Source organism: Gouania willdenowi, chromosome 24 (genome assembly GCF_900634775.1).
Source record: "Gouania willdenowi chromosome 24, fGouWil2.1, whole genome shotgun sequence".
NCBI lineage: Eukaryota > Metazoa > Chordata > Actinopteri > Blenniiformes > Gobiesocidae > Gouania > Gouania willdenowi.
This window is the reverse complement of record NC_041066.1, coordinates 25,078,847-25,102,468: the sequence shown is the minus strand read 5'-3', so window position 1 is coordinate 25,102,468 and position 23,622 is coordinate 25,078,847. Positions and strand designations below refer to the sequence as shown.

General features: G+C 37.1%; 2 protein-coding genes across 2 annotated transcripts in view; one reads left to right on the top strand and one right to left on the bottom strand.

Moving 5' to 3' along the window:
• Positions 1–1,616: 1,616 nt before the first annotated feature.
• Positions 1,617–13,682, bottom strand: amd1 (adenosylmethionine decarboxylase 1). The gene is made up of 9 exons (XM_028440246.1): positions 13,356–13,682; positions 5,392–5,478; positions 5,147–5,273; positions 4,965–5,067; positions 4,741–4,783; positions 3,343–3,487; positions 3,153–3,245; positions 2,924–3,079; positions 1,617–2,256 (listed from the first exon to the last, which is right to left on the bottom strand). Exons 1-9 carry the CDS (start codon positions 13,466–13,468, stop codon positions 2,113–2,115), a joined length of 1,011 nt encoding a protein of 336 aa, XP_028296047.1. The 5' UTR covers positions 13,469–13,682; the 3' UTR covers positions 1,617–2,112.
• Positions 13,683–14,256: 574 nt separating this feature from the next.
• The window catches only part of cdk19 (cyclin dependent kinase 19), a 28,725-nt gene continuing 19,359 nt past the window's right edge, over positions 14,257–23,622 (top strand). Inside the window, exons 1-4 of the mRNA XM_028439511.1 lie at positions 14,257–14,528; positions 16,316–16,391; positions 20,908–21,018; positions 21,608–21,748. Of these exons, the coding sequence (XP_028295312.1) occupies positions 14,377–14,528; positions 16,316–16,391; positions 20,908–21,018; positions 21,608–21,748 (480 nt within the window). The 5' untranslated portion in view covers positions 14,257–14,376. The remainder of the gene's footprint in view (positions 14,529–16,315; positions 16,392–20,907; positions 21,019–21,607; positions 21,749–23,622) is intronic.

Genomic DNA, 23,622 nt, shown 5'->3' with positions numbered 1-23,622 from the left:
AACAATCAAAACATTATAAATACATTTTTAATCAGTATTTAATTTATTCAGTTAAACATTAGATGTGACCCATGACCCCGAGGTTAAAAAGAAACGTGTAAATATAATTTTAACCTTGATTTTTAATATTAAGTATTTCTAACGACCCCAAAGACATTTTTTTCTAGTATAAGTTTTCCATCATATTTGAGCTGATATTTATTTTCACTGCATTTTAATTTAAATAGAGTATAGAAATACAGTAAAGATTGTTTTAATAAAATAAAGATTACAAATTTTTAAAAATCTATATTTTTCAGAAATTTGATCCCAATGTTGAAAAACACCTGATTTAGTGGAATAGATTTATTTCTATAGTTTTTATCATTTCAGTCAGTTTATTTCCCACTTTCTCCAGTGCCCCCTGTAGGGGTACACGTACCCCCATTTGAGAAACACCATTTTAACTCATGTTTCTGATCAATAAATTAAGTGATCTACTTCATGGACACATTTATCCTAAATATAAAATATAAATCAGGTTGCAATAAAACATGAGCTTGAATTTGGCTAAACTTCATCCTGTTACCCTGGATTTACTAATCCCACTTTAGTGAAACCAGCTCATGTTGGTGAATTTAATTCTGTTTGAAATGGTTTAATTTATTTAAGTGTGAAACACAGAGCTACACTGCACTAGGAGTCACATGCACCATTATGTGTCCCCCCCCCCCCCCCCCCTAAAAGACCAATGACGTTAAGCTTAACAAAACCAAACTGCTGGTGAGTGTAATTTGTGGGTAAATTTAATAAGATAGCAGCTAACGTTGTGGTTCTGTGTAGAATGATCCAGGGTCAGCTGACATGCTCACACGCCCCCTATTGTTCCTGTATTGGGGGGGGGGGGGGGGGGGTCTAAAGGAAACTGCTATGCTGAGCAACTATGAAAACGCTCTATTTCATTCATACGTTCAAACTCACCTCATCTTTAACCAATCACGGCTGAGCTAATGGTTATTTATTGTGATTTAATATCATTACATTCACACTGAAATCATCTAAAACCAAGTGTTGAGCTAAGTTTGATTTAATATTTTGTTTATAAACAGTAATTTTAAAATAAATGTGTAGATAGAGCCCACTGTAGTGTTAGGGTTAGTGTGTGTGTAGCGTCTACACCTGATTCTAAATGATTGGATAAAGAACAGGCCATTGATTGTCAATGATCAATAGTTTTAAAGCCCAGCATCAGGGTTGGGGTCAATTATTACATGGAATTATTGTAATTGCAATTATGGCGTAATTATAATTTTAACTGTTGCTGTGGAAATCGTAATTAAATTGTAATTGAGTTGAGATAATTGACTTTGTAATTGTCAATGACATGAGAATTCCATAAAGTCAATTAGAATTTAACGCTAAACTGTGGAACAATGCTATACTTCTATATACAGTATAAGTATTATTATTAAAGTATGTTTCATATCAAGCTTCATTTTACCGTTTAAAAACATAAATAAATCAAGGGGTACACTGATATTAATACTAATATTTTCACAGTAACCAATAGAAATGAGATGATAGACATTATTTTTCAGTGTATTTTACAGATGATTTATGAGCTGTTAATTGTGATTAATAGTAATTGAGAATGTAATTGTCTTTCTGAGGGTAAAAAAAATAATTGTAATTAGAAAAAATGCTGGTCACTGTAATCGTAATTACACATGGATAATTGAAAATATAATTGAGCCCAACCCTGCCCAGCATAGCCACGCCTCCTTCCCTTCCCTCCAGTGCTACAGCAGTGTGGTCTCCAATCCAAATAGTGCAAGATATAAACATCAAAGGTTTGGTTTCTTATACATTCAGAATGCTAACATGTTAGCATGCTAGCACACAGCAGATCTAAGGAGGGAGGCGGACTGAGCATGTCAGGGCCCTGGTCGGGTGTGGGCGGAGCCTGGAGGGAAGACACTGGCTGTGGGGGCGTGTTTTAATTCCTCTACATGCATTTCAAGGTCACAGCAAGAGGCAGCGAGAAATATGGAGACAGAAGAAGAGCTTTGCATGCAAGAGATGGAAATCACAGCTACGATGCAAGCGAGGAGCCCCGCCCACCATGCTCCGCCCTCAGCTGGGCTGGTTCTGCTGACACATCCTGGAGTAACTTGTAAAAACAAAGTTGTAGTCGTTGAACTGAGCGAGTTGACGGTCCACGCGTTTGTAGCCCTCCAGTTTCTGAGCCGAGGAAAACACGCTGCGACATTTGGATCTCTGCAAAAACACACAATAGTTATTATATATATTTAATAAATGTATCTACACTGAAAGCCTGATTATTTATTTTGAACTGAATTCATTGGTATTTTATATTCAAAGTAATTGTACATTTTGACAAAGCTTTTATTTTATACAGACGACTGTGGAAAATAAATAAGATTTGTTTTCTTCCTTTTTAAGTTTCAACACCAGATGTTTACTGTATGTAAGGGACCCGTACCAAGATTTATTACCAACAATAAACTAAAGTAACTTTGAGTACCATTTAATTCAGCTACTCAAACTGACCCATTAGCATTAGAGATGCTAACAGAAAGCTAACACAAGAGAAAGGTTACATTTAATAAGGGTTATTTATTAAAGGCTCAGTAATTGTGATTAATTGTAAATTAACTTTAGTAATTTAGAAAGTAATTGTAATTTACTGTCAGGGGAAAAATAATAATTATAATTTCAGTTAATGTAATTAAATATGGATAATTGAATACACAAATACATAATTTCATCAAAAGATGTGACAAAAAGGAACTTTTTCTTTTATGTATGTCTCTTTTTATTCAGTGTTTTGTGTTATAAAAAATAAAAGTGTACTTTTGATGACAGATGTCTTTGTTTAATGAAAAATACAGTAAAGTATAAAAACAAACTAACTTGTGTTTACCTGGTTGACAAACAGAGTGGTCACAAACTTCCCTGGCTTGAACACGTCCACTATCTTTCTAACAAGGTCATCATAGGACGTCTGGGAGAGGTTGGTTTCAAAACTGACATAGGAGAACTCTGGCTCTGGGGTGATGTGAATGGTCCAGTAGGTTCCCTGCAGCACAACCAGCACAAGCACCATCAAAGCCCTGGTGTGGAGAACCCCCACACCCCAGAGTGACACTCACATCAGTCTTCATCCCGTTCATGGAGTATCCACACGGGTTGAACATCGTGGCATCAATCACAGAACCTGGTATCAGGTCACAAATTCCACTCATCTGAGAACACGGTGGTCACATGGTTCAGATGTAAGCTGACGTACTTAGAACATTAACGATTACTATCAGGAACCAATCAATACGTTTAACGTCTTACACGAGTGACATCACTTGCAGAAACACCGTCTTTAATGTAGAACTGGTCCATTATGGCTGGATCGAGGTCACTCATCAGAACTTCCAGTGTCTGATCAGCCTGCTTGTTCTCCCAGTACTCTGGTAGGTCCAGGGTAAACAGGTACCTGTCACATGGTGCTACAGCTTAGAACAGTGCTTCTCAAACTTCTCTTATTTCTCAACCTAGGCCCCTCACCTCTGTCCGACGACAACACTTTGCTTAGAAAACTATTTTAAAACATCTATAGATCATAATAATGGAATAAATTAGTGATAATAAACAGTATGTAGTGGTTCACAACTTTTTTAGATCTTTTTTTTTTAAATCAAGAATTTATTTCATTAAATTGATCCAGTTTGAGCTCAGATAAATTCTTTTTAAACTGTATTTTAGTTGAACTATTTATATTCAACAAGGTGAAAATGTGTTTAACTCCAGGTGACCCCACATGGGTTCATGACCCCAAAGTTAAAAAACACTGATTTAGTGATAGTTTTTAATCATTTAGACTGACATTATTTGTTAATTTTCCACTCGTACCCCCTGTAGTGCCATCGTACCCCCATATGAGAAACACTGTCCATGAGGCTCATATTGTCTAAGCCAAAAACATGTTCTGTTCATTTAATGAACTGTGTGGAGCTCCATGACACCATCAGAGGTGGAGTACGCACACATGTACCATTCTGCAGCTGTTCACGTATAGAACATACAGGGTTCTCAGGGGGAACGTGAGTACGTTTATCATTTATAAACGTACTCTGACAACCAAATTTTGTTAAGTCATGCTGGAGTTCTTTTTTTTTTTCCAGCCTTACGTTAAAGCCTAAAGTTATTTGTTGAACTAGTGATGGTTAGAGATACTCATGCTTGGTATAAATCCTCCATTAATAAATACAAACACTGTAGAGACGAGAAATAACATTTTATTCAAACTGATTCTAAGACGTGCTTTTCAAATTTCAATGAGGGATTTTGTAGGACCTGCAGTAATATTGGAACTGTTATAAACACCAGAAGTTTGAACTGAATACTTGGAGAAGAATTTTTTACTTTTACTTGAGTCATGTTAATTCAAAATAACATGTTAATTTAAAATAACATGTTAATTCAAAACAACAACACTCTGATCATGTCTGTCCTTCATGCTGCTATAGGTCTCATCCTTTCTTTGCGCCTGATGAATAAATATAATATAATGTAATAAAGGCTGTCGTTGACCCTTCTGAGGAGAATCCTGGTGTTGTCTCATGTTAAAATAATTTGCATATTTAAATGTGGGCGTGGACAGGGAGGAGGCCTGTGCACGTTGAGGTGTTAAAAGGAAATGTGGGATTCATACATTTGAATGTTTCCTGGAGTTTTTCTCACACTCACCAGCAGTCAGAGTTCAAACGTCCCATACAGTAGGCTGCACCATCTGAAACAAAAAGGCACGTTTATTTACGTTACACAAATCTGCAGAATCACATGATGGACACAAAACACACAACGTGAAGCATGGAATGCACTGGGATCCTGCGGGTGTCTCACGGCTATAAAAAGCATTTCCACAGGGAGCGCTGACGCACCAGATACCATCAAATATTCATCATACGTACTTGGGAAAATCTGGCTGAGAAAGTCCACTTCCTCTTGGAAGTTTCGATGAGGGAACTCTTGATGGGTTGGCTTCATAAAGTTTTTGCGGGAGTAGAAGAAGTTCTGCAGGAAGTGATAAATTGGTATGAGTTTAAAACCGACAGATCCAGAACATTGTTAATTTGAGGCGGGGGCGTCTTACTTCAATAGCATCAAAGCCGCAGTACTCCCTGGCAAGTTCCAGCAGAGGCACCAGTGCTTGCAGTAAGAGGGTGGTTCCACATGTCTTCAAAATGAAACGTCTCTTGGAGACAAACATGCTACTCTCACTGAGGACAGACAACACACACATTTATTTTTAATATATCACTATTTGTTCTTTAGCGTAGGGCTGGTGTCACACACACACACACACACACACACACACACACACACACACACACACACCTGAGTATATAAGCTTCCTGCTTGTCAGTCTTTGTCACACTGATGATCAAACAGTGCACATTCTCCAAGAGTTTGTCCCACTCAAACCTGTCACAAGACAAAAGCCAAGGTCGTTAGATTTATTATAAATACATGAGCTTATTTCACGCACACAGATGATTGGACCTTACACAACGTTTTAAAGTACACTTATTTTTGACATAGGGTTGCACAATTAATCACATTTTAATAGTGATCATGATTTTGGTTTCCACCATTAAACCAACCTGATCGTTAGCAATATTTACATTTAAATGTGTGTTCAGCTGCATATCTAATCAAACACTTGTTAACCATTGGTCAGTGAGTTGCATGTGATGAAATAGTGTATTTATTCATTTAACTCTTGGTACATTTTTAATTATTGAGTTAATTTCTTTTTTTTGGTGTAATTTTTATTTAAAGTTTAATTTTGCACTGTAAACTGTTTATATATAGTTTGTTTTTTTAAGTAGTGCAAAAGAAACAGATTTTTTCCCAAACATGATAAATAATTAGTACAATATTATCATATCATTTTGGCCATAATCATGCAGCCCTATAATTTTCTTTACTGTGAACGTAGTAAGTGTTCTGTGGTGGTAACGGTAATTAACGGTATTTAGATCAGCTGTACAGTGGAGTGATATGATCCGTAAGGAGTCCTGATTCATGTCTGTCGTCCAATCAAATCACTAACTGTTGTATAATTGATTATATTAGAGTTGTTGAGGCTCTATGGAGCAAAGGGAGAGACAACCAGAATCAGCTCCTATTTCAGCGACATGTTCAGTCTATTCCTGGACGCTCAGCATGTGATGATATTCTTCAGAAAGACACAGTCCACACTCACCACCATGACACTTTACAGCAGATGTTACAGGCTTGGAGCAGGAAAAACTACATTTTAAGAGATAAACAAGCTTTGAAAAACACCAAACGCTGCTTTTGAACATTACAGAACTGGAGAAAAGTGGATCCTCCAGGCCTTCAGGGACTAATGTCCCTCTGTATCAGGGGCTAATTTGGGACTTGGCCCAGGTCCACTGGGCTTTATCTTCTGGCACTGATTACCTCTCCATCCTGCTACACACTGATACTCTGCTTCACTAGCTGGGGTTCCATTACAGATTTACACAAAATAAAAGCAATATTTCTAAATGTCAACAAAGCATAATGTGTCTTAGAATGCTTTTCCACTGAAGGTTGTTTTGGGGGGCGGAGCCTGGTGACTCTGAAATCTCATCCTGTGAGACTTTTCTGTAGGAAGATGGACGCGCCACACCTCATTAGAACATTCTGTATTCAAAGGTTGTTTCACGTCTAATGTGGCACTAATTATCATTAAGTCTAATACTAATAAATATATGGATCTCATTCTGTCCAAACGTACCACGTCATGTTTTCTCAGAGAAGTGGTCATGTGACCAGGTACGTCACGTTCTGTGACGTGTATTTGTGTAAAAAGTGTTTCCATTGATCTTTTGCAACGTTTCATAATCAAGTGTTTTTATTGAGATATTTCACATTTCCATGGGTAATGAAACACAGTGTTGGAGACTTTATAAAGCAGAAACATGTAGAAGGTTCATCCTAACATTGAAGAATGACTAGTTGAGCTACTTAATCACTACATTATTCAAGTCTCCATTCCATTACAAACCCATTCTCAATGATTATTGACCTTAAATTTGACACCAATCAACTGCTACTCATAAGGAACACCTCACAGCATCTTTTATTCTGTTGACTGTCATTAAAATATCCATATTAATGAGTCCCCTGGTTTTGTTTTTCCATTTGAAAAATGTTGTTAATCTTTGGATATTGAAAAATTGATTCATATAGTCAATTTGATCACGATAGTTGATTTTGTTCCACCACCCCTTAAGGAAGCCGATTAGAATGGAAGCATACTGCATTCACTTTACAGAATTCAAAAATTCAAGTTTGTCTGAATAATTTTTCTGTTTTTTTTTGTTTAAAAAAAAAAAAAAAAAAAAATTTCTTGGACAACAGATGCACTTATTTCTTTATTGAGAGCAGAGGAAGCATGGCAATATGAATTAATGACATGCTAAATGTCCTTTGATCAGAGAACATCACTTTGGACCACTCAGCAGCAGTCCAGTCCTTTTTGTCTTTAGCCCAGACGAGACGCTTCTGACGCTGTCTCTGGTTCAAGAGTGTCTTGACACAAGCAACGTGACAGCTGAAACCATGTCTCACATACGTCTGTACGTGGTGGTTCTTGAAGCTCTGACTCCAGCTGACCCACATTTTTGAATGGGATTCTAATTTTCTGAGATACTCAACTTGGGGTTTTCATGAGTTGTCAGTTATAATTATCAAATTTAAAAGAAATTTAATATGTCCTTTGGAGATCAAGGTCCCAGAGTCTGGAGGAACAGAGGAGAGAAACAGAATCCACGTTGCTTGAGGTGGAGTGTAAAGTTTCCACAGTCAGCGATGGTTTGAGGTGCCATGTCATGTGCTGGTGTTGGTCCACTGTGTTTCCTTAGGTCCAAGGTCAACGCAGACGTCTACCAGGAAGTTTTAGAGCACTTCATGCTTCCTGCTGCTGACCAACTTTATGGAGATGCACATTTCATTTTCTAACAGGACCTAACACCTGCACACAGTGCTAAAGCTACCAGTACATGGTTTAAGGACCATGGTATCCCTGTTCTTGATTGGTCATCAAACTGGCCTGACCTTCACCACATAGAACATCTATGAGGTATTGTGAAGAAGAAGATGTGAGAGACCAGACCCAACAATGCAGAAGAGCTGAAGGTCACTATCAGATCAACCTGGGCTCTCATAGCACCTGATCAGTACCACAGACTGATCCACTCCATGCCACGCCCACTGCTGCAGTAATTCAGACAAAACCAACTAAGTATTGAGTACATGATCATACTTTTCATCTTCATGCTTTTCAGTTGGACAACATTTCTACCAATGGGCGACCGTGGCTCAGGTGGTAGTGGGTCGTCTTCTGATCGAGAGGTTGGGGGTTCGATCCCAGTACCTGACTATGTGTCGAAGTGTCCTTGGGCAAGACACTGAACACGGAGTTGCTCCCAGTGGTCGACTAGTGCCTTGCATGTCAGTCCTGTCCCACTGGTGTGTGAATGTGAGAGTGATTGGGTGAATGAGCTGATATGTAAAGTGCTTTGAGACTGTTTCAATGGTGATAAAGCTCTATATAAAATTAAGTCCATGTACCATTCTACAAATCTGTTTTAAGTAATATTCTAATTTTCTGAGACACTGAATTTGGGATTTTTACTAGTTGTCAGTTATAATCAACATTAAAATAAATAAACCAGTGTTTGTGTAATGAATGAATATAATATACAAGTTTCACTTCTTGAATAGAATTACTGAAATAAATCAACTTTTTCATGATATTCTAATTATATGACCAGCACCTGTATGTATATTGTGAATTGGCCCTCGTCAGCTTCCGTAGATTTGACTTCTGATCTTCTTTGTAACCCAAATATTGAAGCGTATAAAACATTGTATTTACTGTGTGTGTGTGTAGGCTCATCACATACAACAGTGCAGTGGCTTCCAATCTTTTTCTTGTCGTGATCTCATTTTCAATAATCACACATTTCTGGTGACGTTAGACTTTTTTTAGAATGAGAGTCTATCACGTTTGTTATACTGTATTACAAATACAAAGTGACAATAGATTTATATTGGATAAAGTGAAAGTTTAGAATACAATTAGAATGTATGTGGTGTTTTAATTTGAAAGATAAAAATGATTAAAGCTATTTGAGCTTTCTGTCCCTTCATGCCTAAACTTCTAGAAATATGTCACAGTTCCATAAAACAATGTACATCACATTCAGTCATTCACTGATTAATCATTATTCATTCAGTGATTTATTATATATACTGAAATAAATAAAATCATCAGAAAAAAGGTAAACGTACAAAAAAATAACTTGTTCATAATTTTTTTGACGTTAGTTAACTGAAACTTTTAGTGTTCATCAAGCTAGAGCTTTGGAGTGTGTTTTAGTGTAGGAACTGGTCAACATGCTGGTACACATTATATATGTAGTAAACTGCTCCTAAAAATAAGTCACAATAATAATGCATCAATTTTATATAGCGCTTTTTTGGACACAAAGTTGCTTTACAGAATTATTCTTTCACTCCACATTTAGTGGTGGTAAACTACTATAAACGCCACAGCCTGACGGAGGCGAGGCTGCCAAAGTGCGCCATCGGCCCCTCCCACCTCCCACTCATGCACTACAGTCATACTAGACAATGTGGGTGAAGTGCCTTGCCCAAGGACACAATGACAGATACCACAGCAGTGACTGTCCCCCACTGTGGCACCTGGAATGCTCAGTGGTCTCCCATCCATCTACTAACCAGGACCAGATCTAACGGGATCGGCCAATGACAGGCTGGTATGGTCATAATGTATTAAAGTGTGAACATCAGCCTCTTTTCTGTCTGAGCCACAGTTGAAATCTCTCTTTTTCCCCCTCATATTAACAACAAAACGTTTGTGTGGAAAGCCTGATTTTATTATCTTACATTCAGAAATGATCAGTGCACATTAGTCATAAATAATCATCAATATTTCACTTATTTAAACTCTGTAGTGGATCAAATTGTGGCTTTACGTTGGACACGGTGGTAAAATAGTTGAACCAGTGTAGACGTCATTCTGACGTCTGTCAGCGTTTCATTTCACAAGCTGTAGCTGACGTGCACACCGTGCATTTTGTCTCGTCAAAAACCGGTAAATTTGAACTTTTAGAAATGCTGATGGTCAATCTTTTGGCGTGCATGTGTAGCTTGGAGGAGGTGTGTGTAGCGTAGCTGTGATAGACAGGGTTGGATCCGCCTCATATGACATAACACACGTAGACACCATGACTGGCTTCATTACCGGGATGAGTTTATGCAATATCCATCGAGGGTCCGTTGGTCTGCTGCTAGATGTCTTCTCTTGCTCTAGCCTTATGTCCGGACGGTGATGGACCAGATGAGCAGTAACGTTTGTTACTTGTCCGGAGCAGAGTTTAATACAGCTTTGGTCATGTGTTAAATCTGTCTGCCATGAAGTCGATCAAAAGTATGTCCATACTTCAGATTTAAATCGTGCAGGTTTAATCACGGTTGTTGGTTTGTTTGCTAAAATTCCAGCTGCTGCAACTCTTCCTCGTGTTTGTACATTTCCCAGTGGTCGCCGTCCAAAATGTGAAAAACACAATAAAAAATAAATGATCAATACTGCGAAGCAGAATTGAATATTAAAATCAGCACCCAGAAAATTGTGCTCGTCGTCAAATCATTTCACCCCCCCCCCCCCCCCCCCCCCTTAATCATGTCATTAATCTTACTCAAGTGACGGAATCGTCACAATATCGTCAGACATGCAGCAGAAAGAAGTTTTAAAAAGACCAAATACCAGTGGATTTAAAAAATAAAAATAAACTGTCAGAGGAAAAATCCTCCTGATGATTAAAAAAAGCCTCCATGGAGACACAGAGAAACTTATCCTATAAAAAGTTATGGTCAGTTATTTATTGAAGTGTATATTTAATGTTGTTAGCCTTCAGGTCTTTTGTTATAGTTTCTAGGAGATGTTTCTCATTGTTTCAATGATTGAGAGATTTTAAGAAGGTTTATGAGATTTTTCCAAGGACAGATTGTTCTAATGTATAATAAAGATGATTAAGTTCAGTCACCATTGATTTTAAATCTTTGCTCTATTGTATTTTTGCCGTTACAAAGTAGATTCAGGAACACGTTGAGTACTTTGAGTAAGCAGAGGTCGACCAAGTGTTTTTTTAGAAATCAAATTATGGTCACCCTATTATTAGTAGATATTTTAGTCGACCCATTTCTTTTCTGCAGGTGACCCCATGGTTGAAAACCCTGATATAGTGGATAGGGAGGGAGAGGAAAACCTGATCATACCATTATAAGGATATTAATCACTTGTGAATGAAGCAAAGCCACCATTGGTGTCAAACTCCTTTTAGATCAGGGGCCAAAAATAAAGTAGTTTGATCTGAAGTGGGCCACGGATTTTAGGTTGGAAAACAAGAAGATTTTAACAATCAGTGACAGATATAAGTCCCTGCAGGATTTTCTCTTTTTGTGAATCATTTTTATTTAATTTTGGAAAATTAAAATAAATAATTTCAGGACAATTGAGTTCTTTGAACAATTTGAGATTTAAAATGAATGCAGTCATGTGATAAAAGCATGGTTTGAAAATGCCATCCTCCAAATAACCAAACACACAATAATACCAACACACAAAATAAGAGAAAAATATAATAATAAAAAACCAGACAACACAAAATGACACCAAAAACACAATTACTAAAAAAATGATATTGATTAGAGCAGTGGTTCTCAAACTGCTCAAAGCTAAAGTTCCCACTTTCTCTAACTTTTGAATCTAATTCCCTCCAAATGTCCAACTACAACATTTTGTGAAAAAACAACTATAGATCATAATGATGGAATGAAGGATAACACATTTTAAACTCATTTTGTAAATAAGTGAATGAAACAGTATTTAGTGCCTCCTGAATAAATTATCTTTTATAGTTTTTTAATAATTTCAGTTAATCTTTCTCCTGATGTCAGACCAAGATTGACTTTTCTATTTTCAGTTTGTTCTAATAAAGAATTTTTCTCATTTTGTGCGTTTTGTTATTATTTAGTATATTTTGTGCGTGTTTCCATTGTCATTTTGTGTTTTCGTGGTATTATTAGAATTCTCTGTTTTTTGGTGTCGCTTTGTAAGTTTCTCTTTTATTCTTGTGTATTTTGTAGTGATCTTGTGAATTTTTCTCATATTTAGTGTGTCTGATGTTTTGTGTGTTGCTGGTCATTTTTCGTATGATTACAATTTTTAACCAAAAATAAACAAACGCCCATATTTTTAATTTTCCCCTCTCTCTCTCAAGTACCCACTGTAGTGCCATCGCGTACACGTACCACCATTTGAGAAACTACTCACTACTGGTGTAGTCAAGAGTGACAGCATGTATGGAAACATGAGACTGAAGGACGGACACACGTACACACACAGAGAAGTTTTGTCTTCTTTCCAGTTTGTTTAGGGCTCAGTGATCCCCATGTACCCACATATAGAGCTAATGGCTAATGCTAACCAATGGAAGGAACCGTGTCCGGGAGCGCGTGTCACAGCACGCGGTGCCCACACGCACCCCCATGCTCCCGACACAACCACAAGGCCTTTGACTAAGTGACGCAGATTGAAAACCAGACCACATTTATACACTTCACACCTAAAAACACTCCACCGGAACTGAACCTTCCTCTTCTTTATTTTATTTACACGCTTCACAAAGATCACCAGACAAATCATGGTATTTATTTTGTCCTAGTGTTGGCGTGTGCACGTCCAGATGTGCACGTTAATCACGGATAAGCTGTAAATGTACATTTGATGACACAGACGTTGGTGGAGACACGGCTATCTCCGCGCATGTCAGGCTACAGGCTAGCTTCATTAGCCAACTGATTAAAAAACGGGTGAAAAGTTCAACCGGTCTAACACACATGCAGCCCAAATACGTCGTGAAAAACGAATCTAAAGTCAGTAGTTTAGCAAAGACACGGAGCAGCCGTTAGTGGTGGGTTATGAGAGTAATTAAGAATGAATGACTCAGCGTAGAAAGTCGCTGTGTTAAAGGGGGAGGTGGCCATTTTTGAATGACGGGGTTGACTTTAACAGCAGCTCAAACATCGATCCTAATGTCATTCCTGCTTCGCTAAAAACAAATCCCGAATTGACAAAGTCTAATATATCCGTACATATCTAAACCACATAAAGTTGTGATTGTGAAAGACCGCGGGGGGACATCCACAAACACGAGGCCGGAGGCTTCACGGAGGGCAACGGACACGATGACACACACCTTGGGATGGTCCGGAGGTCCCCGGTACCTTTGGTCTCATCCTGCCGAGAGAACCACACCTCCAGCAGCTTCTCGGTACCCTCGAAGAAGTGTGCACCGTGATCTTCCATCATGAGACGACAGACAACCAACAACAAAAAATAGCAAACGTCACTAAGAACGTTCACGGCTGAATTAATCCTTTCTTCTTGTGGTTATTATTTATTCAGGTACAGTCCTTTAAGCAATCCAAGTGTTAGTTTTCTTGAGTTACCGTCTTCCCTTTAGCAGAGAATACTGTTAGCGAGTGCTAGCTAATATCGCCGGCCATACTGTGTAGAGCACCGAATGAACGGCGACAAGTGTTTTTATATGGCTACGGTGTGTACGTCACTATGCCTTTGTGCCAATCAGATTACACGGCTGTAGTTTGGACCATTGTGATTAGTCAAGACACCCGTCAATTATAACTCGGCACAGGCGGGGTTTTGTCACGTGATTTGTGTGAAACAGATCACGATCAGACTTTAGGACAATAATAATAATAATAATAATAATAATAATAATAATAATAATAATAATAATAATAAAGGATGGATATGAACATATATATTGTAACATTGTCTTATAAAGAGATGTGTATCTAACTATGTCAAAGTAAAAATCATTTGGCCATAAGGAATAGTAATACTCCAACTAGTATTGATATTAGTATCTTCAGCACGTGTTTTTACTCACTAAATGGAAATTTAAACTTCTATTTTTGAGTGCGTTAAAAAAAATCCACGAAGTGCAACGAACCGCATTGAGAAACGCGGGCTGTAGTTTCCTCGAGCTCTGCTCTCCGTCCAATCAGGAGAGCGGACACTTCCTAAAAAACTACGTGTCCCAGCAGCCCCTGCGCGTCAATTAGAAACGTCAACGAGCCAGTGAACATTAAGCGGAGCAGACCAAAATCCCAAACAAGGAAATGGTGGGGGAATAAAACCAAGCAGATGATTAAATTAATGCATGTAATAATTAATATGTAGTTCTGCTATTAATGAGGACGCGCACATGGCGTAGAATGGATTACGACTTCAAAACAAAGCTGGCGGCCGAGAGAGAGAGAGTAGAAGATCTGTTCGAATACGAAGGTTGTAAAGTGGGTCGAGGCACCTACGGACACGTTTATAAAGCCACGCGCAAGGACGGGTAAGAGCCGCTCGGACACGCTGTTCTGTTAGTGACTGAGCCTCCCCCCGCTGTGCTACAGACACGGTAACAGCCGTAACAACAGCAGCAGCCATGCCTCAATGTTTGTGTTTTCATCTAACGCTCTCACACACGCTCACTGACGCCCCCTCACACACACACACACACACACACACACACACACACACACACACACACACTAGTGTGTGTTACCATCGGCCAAAGCTCAAACTTATTTTTAGACACACCGTTGACCCTTTAGTGATCATGTGACACGTGTGGATGCAGCAGTAAGGGGTGCGGGTGGAGGGGGGGGTCTCTCTGCGACCCCCAAAATAAGGTTCCAGAGAGCGGGGACCCCCACTGTAGCTGAACATGAACACTGAAGAACAGTCATGTGGAGACAGGACCATCTATAAGGGGGAATAAAGGGGAGATTTTTGGGGTCCATCCATAAAGTCAGTAAAATGATGGTCCATTGTTCTATGAATCTGTGATAACCACATTTATTTATTCATCTGAATAATATCCACTGTTATCCAGGAACGTTTATTATTATTATTATTATTATTATAGTCATCTTAAAGATGGAAATCATGGTTTTAATCACTAATAAAATGGTTCAAAGTGACCAAAAATAGTGGAAAAGGAGGTGAAATGAGATTTTAAAAACCACAGAAATTGGTTTAAAGTTGCAAATTACAGTGGACAAAAACAGACAGAAAAAGTGGTAAAAAAAAAAATGGTTTAAAGTGTCAATATTGGAACAATTAGTTTAAACTGGCAAGTAATGGGCATGACCAATGGTGAATGTGGTTAAATTGACAAAAATCTAGTGAAAAGAGGTTAAAAGTGACAATAATGGGTCAATATATGTGATATTATGTGTAAAAGTGGTAGAAAAGGTTTATAAGTGTTGAACATGTCTGAAAGTAGAAAAATGTGCAGAAAAGACATTGAAATGTGATGTAGATGTGTCAGAAATGGGAGAAATGTAGCAAAAATACATTTAAAGAAGCAAAAGTGATTAAAATTGGTGAAAATATGGTGTTTGGTGTAGTTGCAGAAAAAGGGTAAAAATAAGCAAAAATGGGCTCAAATTGTTCAGAAAATATTCTTAGTTTTTTTTAAGACATCTGGCGACTGCCTCACTAGTGTCTCGTGACCCCAAATGGGGTCTTGACCCCAAGGTTGAGAGCCCCTGGTGTATTAAGAACTACAGATAAGAAAAGGTCACTGATGTCAGTTCATGTCCTGGTGTCAAAGTTAAGGCACAGGGACCAAATCTGGCCCTTTAATGTGGCCCGCAGGAGAAAGTCACAATGACACAGACGTGCTAACCACTCATATCACTTTATGTGTTGAAAGAACTCTCAATTTTTCCAAAACACTGCAATTTTCTTTATATTTTTGCACAAAATTCCCTAATGCTCCTAAAAATGAGGCGTTTACCTGAAAATAAAAATAAAAATGACAATGCGATAATACTCAAAATGCAAACAATGATACTTGTATGATGTTCAATGGTATTGAAAAGAGTCCATTCTAAAATGACTATGATGGGTTTTTAAATGTTTTATTTATAAACTTCTCATAATTCAGACATATTTACACTTCCATTCAGTTCAATGAGATCTGTTTCTCTGAAGGTCAAAGCTATTGGAGCATTAATCAATCATACATTATAGCACGTCTCAGTGCAGATTCTAGAAGATCTACCAACTTTGTTACTGGATGTATTTTACAATGTAGTCATACAATATTTATCTTTTTTTCTATTTCCACAGGAAAGATGAGAAGGAGTACGCACTGAAACAAATCGAAGGCACTGGAATCTCCATGTCCGCCTGCAGGGAAATCGCTGTGAGTTCCTTTGAGGACACACAATTAACTCTTTCATATCAATATTTCTTCTCATAATAAGTGTAAAAACAGTCTTTCACAAAAAACATTTCCTCATCATTGTAGGAATGTCCAGTTGGGATACTCGCATTATATATATACAGTATATATTTGTCTTCATAGAATTAACACGTTAAACCTACTATAAGAACATCGTTATGCTGATGTGGCTGAGAGAATGTGCTAAGCACCCTCACTGTGGGAAGTCTTTTATTAGTTTTTAACTTTTTTGTAAATAGGGCTCTTATTTTGAAGTTAACAGGAAGTAGACCTATGGAGGGTCTCTGAAAATGTGTGAAATGTGTCTACGTGAGTTTTATGGATCAAATGAGCTCATGTTGATATTTAGAGTTATTTGTATTTTTCTGTCCTTGTGTACTTTTGTAGTGGTTATGTGTTATTTCTTCATATTTTTATCTATTTCTTTTGTTTTTATGAGTGTCCTTAGAATTATTTTTCGATTCATTTTGTGTAATTTTCTGTCCTTGTGTATTTTTATGGTCATTTTATCTGTGTTGTAAATGTCGTACTAACGTACTACTAACACTAACGTACTACTCATACTAAAATATTACTCGTCCCACTCATACTAACGTCCCACTCATACTAACGTCCCACTCATACTAACGTACCACTCATACTAACGTCCCACTCATACTAACGTACCACTCATACTAACGTCCCACTCATACTAACGTCCCACTCATACTAACGTACCACTCATACTATCGTACCACTCATACTAGCGTACCACTCATACTAGCGTACTACTCATACTAACGTACCACTCATACTAGCGTACCACTCATACTAGCGTACTACTCATACTAACGTACCACTCATACTAACGTACCACTCATACTAACGTACCACTCATACTAACGTACCACTCATACTAACGTACCACTCATACTAACGTACCACTCATACTAACGTACCACTCATACTAACGTACCACTCATACTAGCGTACCACTCATACTAGCGTACTACTCATACTAACGTACCACTCATACTAACGTACCACTCATACTAACGTACCACTCATACTAACGTACCACTCATACTAGCGTACCACTCATACTAGCGTACTACTCATACTAACGTACCACTCATACTAACGTACTACTCATACTAACGTACTACTCATACTAACGTACCACTCATACTAACGTACCACTCATACTAGCGTACCACTCATACTAACGTACTACTCATACTAACATACTACTCATACTAACGTACCACTCATACTAGCGTACCACTCATACTAACGTACTACTCATACTAACATACTACTCATACTAAGTGTGACGTCTAAATGAGTATGTAGTGTGTTCACATTAGATAGTAAATATTGAGTATGTGAGAAATACCAGGATGTATACTATATGGGGACATTTTTAAGTATGCATGGTGAACACGCTTGTCATACTCAAACGTCCCATGATGCATTGGGAGCTGAATGTAAAATGGTCCCGGGAACGGCTTCAAGTTAAAAAATCAAGCATCTTTTATTTTAAAATTAATTAATCTTCCATTAGTTTTTCAGCTATTTTGTAAATAGGGCTCTTATTTTGAAGTGAACAGGAAGTGTAGTCAGTAGACCAATGGAGGTTCTCTGAAAATGTGTTAATGTGAGTTTTATGGATCAAATGAGCACGTCATTCCATGACAGTTACAATAACAAAGTCAATTCTTGTAACTCAATTACATTTCAATTACAACAGTAGCATTTTTTTCAATTAGAATTACATCATAAATGTAATTAACTATCAATTACGCGATTATAAATAATTGGGTCCATCCCTGTTCCTCACACTATGACTTCTCATTTTTCACCTTATGTGGTTGTGGTCATACAGTATTAGTTCATGTTTTAGATGGATGAACATTTAAAAACGTTACTGATGCTTTTTCAAAATAAACCAATAAAGTTTTTTAGGCGGGGCTACCGGACTCAAAACGCCCTCACTTTGTTCTTCTTCTTCTTGTGTACACTAGTTAAAATCACTACTCCTCTGTTATTGGTGAATGGATCGAGCTGAAATATGGTAGCTATAATCTATGGATGTGTACCCATCGACGCTCGGGGCCCCATTTTTCGATTTGAGGCCCATTTCCGGTAATTTCCACATTTATGGGAACATAGTCGTGTGATATATCATTTCAAAGGTAATTCAACGTACATTGTGATTATGCCTCGAGGAGCCCACCCTCATTTTTTTTTGGCAATTTCCATTTAAAGTCGTTTTCTCATTTATTTGTGAGTCAAATATTACAACAGTTGGTGATACTGAATCATTGACACATACCATGATATGAATGGGGCTCATTACTTTGTATGTGTCACGGGCACCAGGGGGAGCCATTTTTCAAATGACTACTCCTCCGTTAATGCTGGTGGAATCAGGCTGTAATTTGACATGAATATTCTATGAGCGGATGTCAAGAGACCTTTTTGAAAGGAGGGGGGTCCACCCCCTTTTCCGGTCATTTCTAAATCTATCGGAACATAGTCGTGCGATATATCGTTTCAAAGGCAATTCAACGGAGATTACTATTTTATGTTGCACAATTTGATTTGTTTTACTCGGTGGAACCGAGTCCTTTGACTGAATTCATGGGAACATGGTACGTGCTATTCAGTGCGGAGACGTTCTGCGAGTCTGGCCGTAGTTCATCAGAACTTGTTTTAAAAAATGCAACAAATAATGCAGAGACACTTTTCATGCAGGACTGCAGGGAACCAATGAGGACACAGGAAAACGTAGTTATGTGTGAACTGATAAAAGTTACAGAACAACTGAGCTCATGACACGGTTTGACAGCTTTGACGAGTAGTGTTTTCTTTCTTTCTTGATGCTTGACGTTACTATGGGAGTTGTTTGAAATGTACTGCTGTTTATGACCATACAAGCTAACGGCCTGTGGCGATTACATAACACAGACCAATTTAGACCTGAGACAGGAATGGAGTTTAATACAGTGGTAGAGACTGGATAAAGCCTCTGTCTGTGGCCCGTTGGAGGTGACCTGCTCTTCACTGGTCCAATAAAACTAGAAACACATCACGTTCTGGTCTGAGGTTCATCCTGCAGAACGTAGAATCAATCATCCCAGGAATCCAACAGTTATTCATCATTTCACATTTAAACTGTAACTTATGTTGCACAAGATTAGATTTTTGTTGCGTAGAAAGTTACACACAGTCACGTGTCAAACTCATGGCCCGGGGGCCAAATCCGGCCCTTTGGAGCATCCAATTCAGCCTGAAGGAGAAAGTATTAATTACAGAGAAAACATAAATCATTGTGTAAATGACACTCAGCACTCCCGATGCTTATATCACATCATTTTTAATGTTAAACTGTTGAAAAACTCATCATTTTTACAAAACCCTGCAATTCTTTTTCAAATTATGACATAATATTTCCCTAATAAAGTAGAAATTGGTCACAAAATCAAAGAAATGTAAAGTGTAGATCCTGTTGGGACTGATATTTGTCACTTATTGCTTGGACATTGTCGGTTTATTACATATTTTGTATCTGTATCTGTGATATTATTGTAACTATTGTTTTGTATATTTGTATTTTGTTTATGCTATTCTATTTATTTTTATTTACTTTTATACAATTATCTTTTTACTCTATTTATTTCTTAAGTCCTTAACGGGAACTCAAGGACATTATTTTGTTATGTACATGTTAGGGCTGGGCGATATGGAACAAAACTCATATCTCAATATTTTTCCTCAAAATGGCGATATACGATATAAATTTCAATATTTTGAATTCAAATAAAGTCTGACCAGAAAAACAATTCAGGGTTAAATTTGGTGATGCTAAATGCTACACAGACACATTTATTGACAAATAGCTGCACAATATGTGACACTTTATATATATATATATATATATATATATATATATATATATATATATATATATATATATATATATATATATATATATATATATATATATATATATATCAAAAGGCGATATTGTAATTTTCTATATTGCCAAAATAGAAAACCCAATATATTGCCCAGCTCTAGTACATGTTCACTCACATGATGACAAATAAAAATTCTTTGAATTATGTATTTGTTTTTTTAACTGTGCAAAATCATTTTAAATAATGAATAAATTCATGTTTGACCATTAAAACATAAAAACGTCATTTTTAATCAGTGATTATTTTCATTTTTATCAATTACTAGACATTTCAGGCTACCCCACACGTGGTCCCGATGCCAAGGTTGAAAAACACTGGTTTAGAGCATCTGAGGAAAGGAATAAAGGACGAGGAAACATAAGAAACTAAAACTTTTACATATTGATCCATGTTATTAAACAAACTCCTCCAGGAAACGCTTCAGGGGGTTTTTGTGTGGTTTTTTTTGTGCTTAAACTGTATTGATTATTGATTGCATTTTACACCAAACTTCTATATTTTTATTTGTTTTGCAGTTGTTGCGAGAGCTGAAACACCCAAACGTGATCGCTCTGCAGAAAGTTTTCCTCTCCCACAGTGACAGAAAAGTTTGGCTCCTCTTTGACTACGCTGAACATGACCTTTGGGTGAGTCTCCGTCTATACCAAACCTGTCAAGTCTCTCGTTTTGGTCGGGAAACTAATGTATTTTACCTCTCTTTCTCGTCATCTTCCCGTATTAGTATTTTCATGTAAATATCCTGTATTATAAGATAAATAAATAAGAATATTCCTCTGCCTCTCTAAACTGAACGCTGTCTCTACTGGGTGGTAGTTCTCACCAGATTAGTGTCGACAGCGGTAATAAAAAGAGAGATGGATGAATGTAAGACAAAGAACTCGTTTAATTTGTTTTATTGTAATTCTTATTTAAAGCTTAGCCTTTGGTGCATTGGGTTAATTTTTTTAATATTTATTTTTCATTGTAATTATTTTTTAAAGTTTCATTTTCCACTGTAAACTGTACACTTGTTGTTTGTTTAAAAGTAGTGTAATAAAAACAGTTTTTTTTTTTTTTTAACAAAATATGATAAAAAAAAAAGGATTGTGATTAATAATTGTGATTACAATATTGATAAAAAAAATTGTGATTATCATTTTGGCCATAACCATGCAGCTCCACTCTGCAGTCACTAAAAGGTAACTGTAACTGTAACTAAACATTGATATTTTCTAGCACATCATTAAATTCCATCGAGCGTCCAAAGCCAATAAGAAGCCGATGCAGCTGCCTCGAGGAATGGTGAAGTCTCTGCTCTACCAGATCCTGGACGGGATCCATTACCTTCATGCTAACTGGGTGTTACACAGAGATTTGGTGAGTGATTTATTCATCTTTAATCTCACAGTCTGACGCTGTCAGTGGTTCAATCATCAATGCTTTAATCTGCATTAAACGTATTTAAGAGCGTCAACAAACATGAACTAAACATACTAAATAAAACATATTAAAGTTCAGAAATCATGTAAACCTTGATGACAGGGATGGGCAACTCTATCACAGCGGGGCCACAAACATGTGACTGAATCAGATCCAAGGGCCACATTATCAACATTCATGTTAGCATTTAGAATAATGACCAATCTGAGCATTAATACAGGAAAGAACAAAGGGTTTGTCCAGGTTGGGGTCAATTATAATTGTACAATCACGACTGATAATTAACTACATTTATGGTGTAATTATGATTTTAAGAATCTGTTGGTGTTGTAATTATAATTGAATTGTAATTGAGTTTAGATAATTGATTTTGTAATTGGAATTGGAATGAAAATTAACTAAGATATGTCAATTATAATTTAATTTAACAGAAAACTTGGGATAAAAAAACAAATTAGATTTATTTTGATTTAAGACACGGGTCAAAACTGACCCGTTATCATAAGAGATGCTAACGGTAAGCTAACACAAGATGAAGCTTACGCTTGGCAGTTTATTTCATACTCAGTAATTGTGATTAATTGGAATTTAACTTTAGTAATTGAAAATGTAATTGTAATTGACTTTTAGAAAAATAATAATAATTTGGTCACTGTAATCGTAACTGAATTGTAATTGAACACAGTTAATTGAAAACGTAATTGTAATTGAGCCCAACCCTAGTTTTGTTTTTGTGTGAGTTCTCTTTGTGTTTTTAGAGTTTTTAGACATTTTGTGTGTTTTTGAATTTCTTTTGTCTGTTTTCTTGTCAATATGGCAAATTTTTGTCGCCTTTTTGTTCTTTTTTTTAGTTATTATCTGTGCTTTGTTATATTTCTTGTGTTATTGTTGACACTTTGTGTATTTTTGAAGTCATTTTGTATATGTTGTTGTTTTTATAGTCATTTTATGTTTAAGTGGCTGTTTGGTGTGTCTTTGTTATCATTGTGTGTACTTTTGCTGTTGTTTTCTGTGTTATGTTGGGTTTCATTTAATTTCCAAACTGGTGAATTCCAGTTTAGTTTTGCGCCTCCAGTTTCCTGTCTGCTTTCTGAGGACACTTTGGTTTAGAGTGGAGATGATTTAGCAACATCTTCTACTTTTTACACTCGTCTTCAATAATCTGGCAGTAGTTGAGTTCTCAGTGAGCTGGGTTCTCGTGACTGTCTGGTTGGCTCACATGTCACTTTCTCTCTTACTCATTTCCAATTTGCCATTATTTAGTCAAGGTCATGGTCAGAGGCGTGTGCCTTTGTTTATCCACCGCCACAGGCTGTCGTCAGTGGAATCTCTCTGAAGTTTGTAGGTCCTTGTTCACCACACCTCAGCTACGTTTACATGACAGCTTTAATTCTCCTTTAATTCAGAATAAGAAATTAAATCCTCTTTAAAAAGATTAAAAATCACCCCGTAAACACCTCATTCTAAATGAAAATGACTGTTCTGAATTAAACTTGAAGAAGCATAGAGTAGGATCTAGAACTCAGACTCCATAGTGACCTGACGGCTGTCTGAGTAACTGCAGTCATCATCAGCCAAGCGTGCATCAGCTGATGCTGTGACTAGAGGTGGTCGGGTTCAGTCATAGGGATCTTTGCGCGCAGCGTTCTTCTTTTTCTGAGATCAGCGCTGCAGCAGCAGTTGAAACAATAACATGGATTATTCTTTTCTTTGATACATGGATCATATAAATAGATATTTGTGTTTGACATTCGCTTGTTAGCCGTGTTTTACTCTGATGTTGACATTAACAGTTGTTTGTTAATAAAATC